At 47.5% G+C, this 6,552-nt stretch overlaps 1 protein-coding gene across 1 annotated transcript; it reads right to left on the minus strand.

Annotated features, from left to right (window-relative positions):
- Positions 1-227: 227 nt before the first annotated feature.
- Positions 228-1,038, minus strand: F5147DRAFT_530003 (Rad1/Rec1/Rad17; the record flags this gene model as incomplete). Its single annotated transcript, XM_041430061.1, has 5 exons — positions 228-357; positions 415-479; positions 526-687; positions 760-901; positions 950-1,038. Coding segments are annotated over 5 exons (588 nt in total), but the record flags the coding sequence as incomplete, so codon positions are not given.
- Between the last annotated feature and the right edge of the window lie 5,514 nt (positions 1,039-6,552).

The raw sequence follows: 6,552 nt of genomic DNA on the forward strand, positions 1-6,552 counted from the left end.
CCCAGGACGTTGGAACCTTTGAAAGACTCATTGCTAGTCCCGCATGTAGAACCTACTCCAGCAATACCATTCGTGCATAACACCGTCGCTTAATCAAACCTTCATACTGATTCAATTTTTAGCATGCCCCCAAATTGATGGGTCAACAGCTCCTAGGAGCGCAATGCTGTTTGGTGGTAGCCGATCCATAATGCTGTCCCCGTCGACGTCACCGTAGAAGTAATCATCCCACCCCGTGGCCTTGGTACGGGCACTAAGAACTGCAAACTCAACAAACCCTCCTGCTCAAGGCAAAGAGAGGTCTTTGTTGAGTTCTGCAAAGCTTGCAGCATGCGTGATATATGTGCAAATCGATAGCTAATACCGAGCATCTCAGTGATTGCTAGGTGCATGCAGCACAACGAATAACAGTACCTGAAGCTGACACTACGTGAACATTCGAATGTTTCTAGGACTTCTCTGTCGTTCGGATAGTCCATCTGCAGTAGATTGGAACCTGAACCCTGTACAAAGTTAGAAACTCACCTCGGTACTGCCGAATGCTCCCGTTCCCTGTATTCGAAAGAGGGGTTTAGTGGGAATGCCTCTGTGCGCGCTCTGGACATCTGCTACAGGATTGGCAATCAATGTTATTTTTTCACAAGATGGATCAAGTTCTGAAAGGGCATCGTGGAGCCAGAATGATGACTAGTCACCGTGTGAGCTGCATCATAAACTCGATGTCTGTTAAACAGACCTTGAAAATGATCTTGAGGGCACTAAAGAAGGTATAAGGCAGAATGAAGGAGTATTTGAGGAGGCACTCAATGTCTGCTCAGCATCGAATGGGAGCTCTAAGTTCGGCTCAGAATCGAAAGTCGATATCTCACATGTCGTTGTGGGCCCTGATGAGTCTTCCGCACTGCAACATATCTGTACAATCGATCATGACAAGAGGTCTGAAGCTTACAGAACAAGCGTCAAGGGGTGTCCGGGTCCTGCATATGTGAGATGCATGCTCGTCCGCTTCTCGTTACCGCCGAAGTGCTGATCGATACGAATGGCATTAGGACGCCATGCATCATCACCCCTCTTGTCCGTACCCAAACATGTTGAGTTGCAGGTACGTTGGCCATGCAGCCATGATTTCGAGCTCCCAAGTGCCATCGCTGACTAGGTTCATCGCATTGGAGATACCCTGGTCATAACTCCAGTTGTTGAAAGGACCTTGAGCGAGGAACTGGGGAACACGACGCTGCTGCTTGTAGTTCAGATCTGCATGCACGACGACGCTGGAGGTGGTCGCGACACCACTCCAATCTACCGCAATGTCAACACTAGAAAAAAGAAGCAGCAACTACGAGCACTCACATTGAGATGTTGTCCCGTCCAGAAAGTATCAAAATTGCTGAGGACATCAGCGGGTATGGTCATAACATTCTCCTAATTCATCCAGTTAGACCAACTCAGTGTGAAGTTGCCCGAGTACCTGAACATATCCGTTCCATAGGCACGGTGCGTGAATGTATACGGATCCCATGGATCATTGGTACACATGAAACAAGGAATCGTTCGACCGCCATGCAGTCAAGTGTGTTGACCATGCTTGTATCGCTGCGACAGCCAACCTGGACCCAAAATACAAGCAGAAGTGCGAAGCATTTAGAAGGGAAGTCAAGGACTTGATCACACGGCATGAGGATACAGTGGTGGACTGGAATGGAGGAGATGGGTGGCTTGCCAGGTTCATCGGAAAGTTGAAAGACCTCTTAACAGGACGTCCAAGCAAGTCAGACATTCTTGGAGTCCTCACAAAGCGCTGCGGGATGGATGATAACCTAGCAAAAGATGTGATTCAAAAACTCAACAGATGACGGGAATTTTACCACGTTTACTCGTTACAATAGCTGGACACAGGGGCTGTTTCATGATGACCATGTAATACGACTGATAGGTGGGACTAAAATATTCAGTTCTGCTATCTTCCTATGATGTGAGACATGGAAATTCAACATGGAGCTCACTCACCTACAGCTTCACTGGAAGAAGGAACAAGCTGTGCAGCTCATTATCTAGAACTTAGAATAGTTACGAAGCAAAACGCAGATGCTTACAGCACAATATTAGAAACCTAGGGGAAAAATAGTCAACCATTGAAATCGATATAACGAGAGACAAAGCGCAGCAAGTACTAGGTAGTAGTGGTACATGAGATTATGAAAATGCAAAAAATTGTCAGTGATAGAGAACAGCAATATTGGGAACATTGTCACATTCATCTGCTGCCATGGCTTTAAGAAGAGCGTCGTATTCGCGACTGCTGCCGGTACTGCCAGCAGATGACAAAAGTTCCTCCTGGCACTTGTCATCCGACTCGAGTGTACACTGTATTTGAGTGTCATATTCCATTCCCTGCTCCGATGCTGCCCATCCTTTGGTAAAGTCGAGTCGCTCTTTCTTCAGCAAAAACTTCAGCATCTGCAGCGCCTCCATCATAGCAGGGCTGAGGCGATTGCGCTTCTTTGTACACGTCTCGCTGCTTGACGAGAAAATGTGTTCGCAGGGAACAGCGGAAGCCTGGATAGGCAGATAATCCATTGCGAGGCTGTAGATAGTTGGAAACAAGGACTTCGAGCTCTGGTCGATGTACCATCAATAATGAATATAAGTAGGTGACTCAATAGAAAAAACTCACATTCCAAAATGCGAGCACGTCAGTTCCTTGAGGGCTGACATGGGACATACTGTATGCATTAAATTCCTCGTCAACTGTTTGGACACCGGGGTCGTGGCATGGCAAGTCAATATCAGGAATACCGTAAATTTGTGCGCCTAAGGTTGCAGTGCGCGATTGGTGAGCCGGCGTTTCTATGGGTGGACGTTGAGTAGCATTGGCTCTCTTGTCCCGTAGCTGTAGGACACGTTAGCTTAAAGGTGCCTTGTTTGAGACAAGGCAGACGTACCAGACGCATAATAGACTCCCTGGCACTACGAGCTCATTCTTCAGCCCAGTGACCATCGATCCACGACAAACATAATGTAGGGTCAACAACTATGAAAAATCATGAGTTCGAACGACCTGTACCAAGACCAAACTCACACATCACGATTACATACGTGTTTGTCTCGCTCATCTTGTGGCCATATTTATCTGCCCAGGCTAAGCCTACATCAATCATGGGTGCACAGTGCTTGGCAATCCGGGCCACCCCTTCCCACCGCTCTATCATACCTTCCAAGGCAGAGACTGCCTTACTCAGCATAGGGGTACTCTCACTAGACATTGATTGCTGACAAGCATGGGGCACCTGAGACGAATTAAAATGCATCACGGGCTCTAATGATATTGACACTGACCTCTAAAATCACCTCAAGATCTTGCAAGACCATCCATTCCATTGGACTCAACCCGTGTTCGGTTAAGTTTGTGTGTGTCGCAAGGTAGCAATCAATAGCCTGCGCCACTGTGAGTTTACAATGAATGTTATATGAGACGAAGTCTTACCGGGTGAAGTGTTCGAAGACGATTGAGCATTACATATGTCGAATCCCATCAAGTAGGCTCATCGCATAAGAGTTCGACGACTGGAAGCTTTCCTCCTGGAAAAAAATTTCCTTCGTTGCCAATCAAGATAGCGTTCTGAAAGGCTTCTCATCATTGGCCCGATGCCCGGATCACATGGACCAGATTTTTGCCCCGTTTGACAGGTTGAAGTTTCAGAGCCTCTGAATATGACCCCTTTTTGATGACGGTACCGCAAGCTAGCCACTCAGCGGGCGCTGTTGCAACATCCACAGAATAGTAGGTGGAGATGATATGCTGAACGCATATATTGATTATGTGCGGGAAACACGGGATCTTGCGATCAACAGGATCAAACTCGATACCTTGTGCCAACAGCAGACGAGAAAGCTCGGCCATGGCAGTCTGATTGTTTGCTGCATTATCTAGAGTGAAATGTCCAACCTAGACCGAGTCAGAATATGCTACACACTGCAGTCAATCACTAACTTTGTCTGTCACTCCTGCACGGTCCAGGAGCCCCAATATAATTGTGGCGAGTGACACCCCATCATGAGAACCGGGAATGTGGGTGAAAGCTATAAGGGCGGCCTTGAGAATAAGCTTTGATGCTTGCTGGGTGATCCAGTGAGCCGTCAATGCCATGAATGGACGGTGATTCTCGTCTGACCAGAGGTCAGAGGTAAACGAGATCTTTCCCTCTGCTTTCTAAGAGAACATGAGATAATTTGTAAGATCAGATAGTTATACACTTACGGCCAATTCTTGCTTTAAAACGTCAAAATATTTGTACCATGTTTCGACTATCAACTCGTGGAGTTTTGTCCGATGAGGAATGTCAGACTCGCGTAGATCCTTTCGCAGAAGTCGAAGTAACTGTCAGAACTCAGGGCATTCCATTAAATTCATCGCCTAAAGATGTCATTCAATAACAGCATCATTGAGAGCAAATACGTACTCACTTGGTCATCGACCACAATGAATTTGACAAGTTGTCTATGCATCTTGTCAATAGTGAAATCCGGTATCTCATCTGCGAGCACTGACACCCCTAGCCTGGGTCCTGAACCAAGGACCCCCCCGCCAGGGGGGAACCAAATGACTCAAGAGACTTATCTGGGTTTTGGTCAAGCTCCTGACGGATCTGGGTGAGAGTCCACCCCATATCGAGAAGGTTCTGGATGGCTTTGGCCCCAACTTTCAGGTTGAATTGCTCCAGTGCAGTGACATAGACACGCAAGTGGAATTTGAGCAAATGACCGCGAAGAATGCTGGTACCGGTTGACGAACCGTATTTGGCAACATCATACGAGGTGTCTTCTTTCTGTATGTCCCTGGCGAATAGCATGAAAAAGAGAAAAACAAAAAAGACTCAGAGATGATACTCACGCGCAAGGTTCACATATGCGCTGGCCTGATGTTGCATCCTTAGTGAAAAAATGATGCACTTCCGATCCTGTCTGTTTTGTTCGACGCCCCGTGGCCAAGGGATCAGATCGGGCTGTATCTGCACCTGTGTGCATCTGAAGTGGGCCGAGGCCTGTGCGGGCTGCTTCTACTGGGGTTAGTAGGTCGTCCTCATCTTCCTCGTAGATATTGTCAATGTCGAACTCGCCGTCGTCCGCTGCACGGCTTGGACCAGCCCTGGGAGCTTTATTGCCTCGAAGCTTTGTGGTGGGCCATTGAGCTCTGTGGGGATTCTGGAGAGTTGCGGTCACTGCAATACAAGAAGCTGCAGCAAGGGAGGTTGCAGCAGGGGGAACTGCAGCAAGGGAGGCTGCAGCGGGGGGAACTGCAGCGGCAGGGGGTAAAGCCTGGTGTGTGCTGACAGGGGGGACTACAACAGCAGGAGGTGAAGTCTCGGATGTGTCGACAGGGGGAGCTACAGCAGTAGGGTATGGAGTCTGAGTTTTTTTTGGAGGACGTCGTCGAGGTGGCATGATCGCAAGTGTTGGGGATTTAATGAGTTAATGACTGTTCTATATAAACGGATGCCCTGTGAGTCCCAGGAAACACACACATGCAGTGATCTTGACTCACCTGACGTTAAATCATAATGCCGCGTACATGTAACTAGGTTCTCGCAAATTCGAGGGTGTGTCAGCTGCCACTGATTAGCAAAGGAAGATGCGGTTAGAACGTCACAGAATCCAGGGATCATCTAACCCCAAAATGCTGCAGAGCCTCAGTAACAGTAAGATCTAGAATTCAGGAGTTACCTTCATCGCCTGATAAGCGTGTAGTAATGCCCTCGTGCAGTGCCCTGGCCCCTGGACATGCGGTACAAAGCTGGTTGGCATCATGCGATCATGAGTCAGACGCTTAGGTCTGCCTCCTCCCTAGTTCACTATCAGCGATAAAATTGGCAGAATAAATGAAACAGAATTACAAACCCATTCTGTAATCGCTAAGTGACTGACTGGATTGAATCCTGATCACAAACGAAATTTCAACAGTGTGTTGGTAGAAGGTCCCCCGCATTTTCCGATTTGCACATTAAATCTGTAGGGGACAGTGGGACAGCATGATGGCAGAACGCAAGGTAGCATACGTGTTTGTATCGATAAGAAGTTGTCGCTTAGTAAATTAGTAATGTGTCACGTCACTCGTGTGACGATAAACGTACACAAACATGTCTCAGCGTCTACATAAAACATGTGTTGGGGTAGCAAAAAGAAAGAGAAATAGAATGATATAGTACATAACTAAACATTTTTACAACGTGATGTCTTAGAAGTAGTTACAGGCACAGGGTAACCATTATGTGGGCGTAAACTTGAAGGTTTGAGTTAGTGAGTCACAGTGGGAAGAGTGAACACAAAATACTCACACACGACGAGCCGATCGGCAAAGAGGCGTTGTGTTCAGTCGACCTTGCGTGCCAGTATCAAGGAGCTAGAGAGCTTCTCATGGTCGCTAGTCAACCATGGAAGGGAGCCACAAATGAAATAAATCAACATATATACGAGCGACTCGAGATCATCCCGACGACCAGGCACGACTCCCAGGTGGTTATTGATTGACGCAAACGCAGGAGTGCCAGTAAGACG

The sequence above is a fragment of the Suillus discolor genome, assembly GCF_016758755.1.
Source record: "Suillus discolor strain FC423 chromosome Unknown F5147scaffold_1, whole genome shotgun sequence".
Taxonomy (NCBI): domain Eukaryota; kingdom Fungi; phylum Basidiomycota; class Agaricomycetes; order Boletales; family Suillaceae; genus Suillus; species Suillus discolor.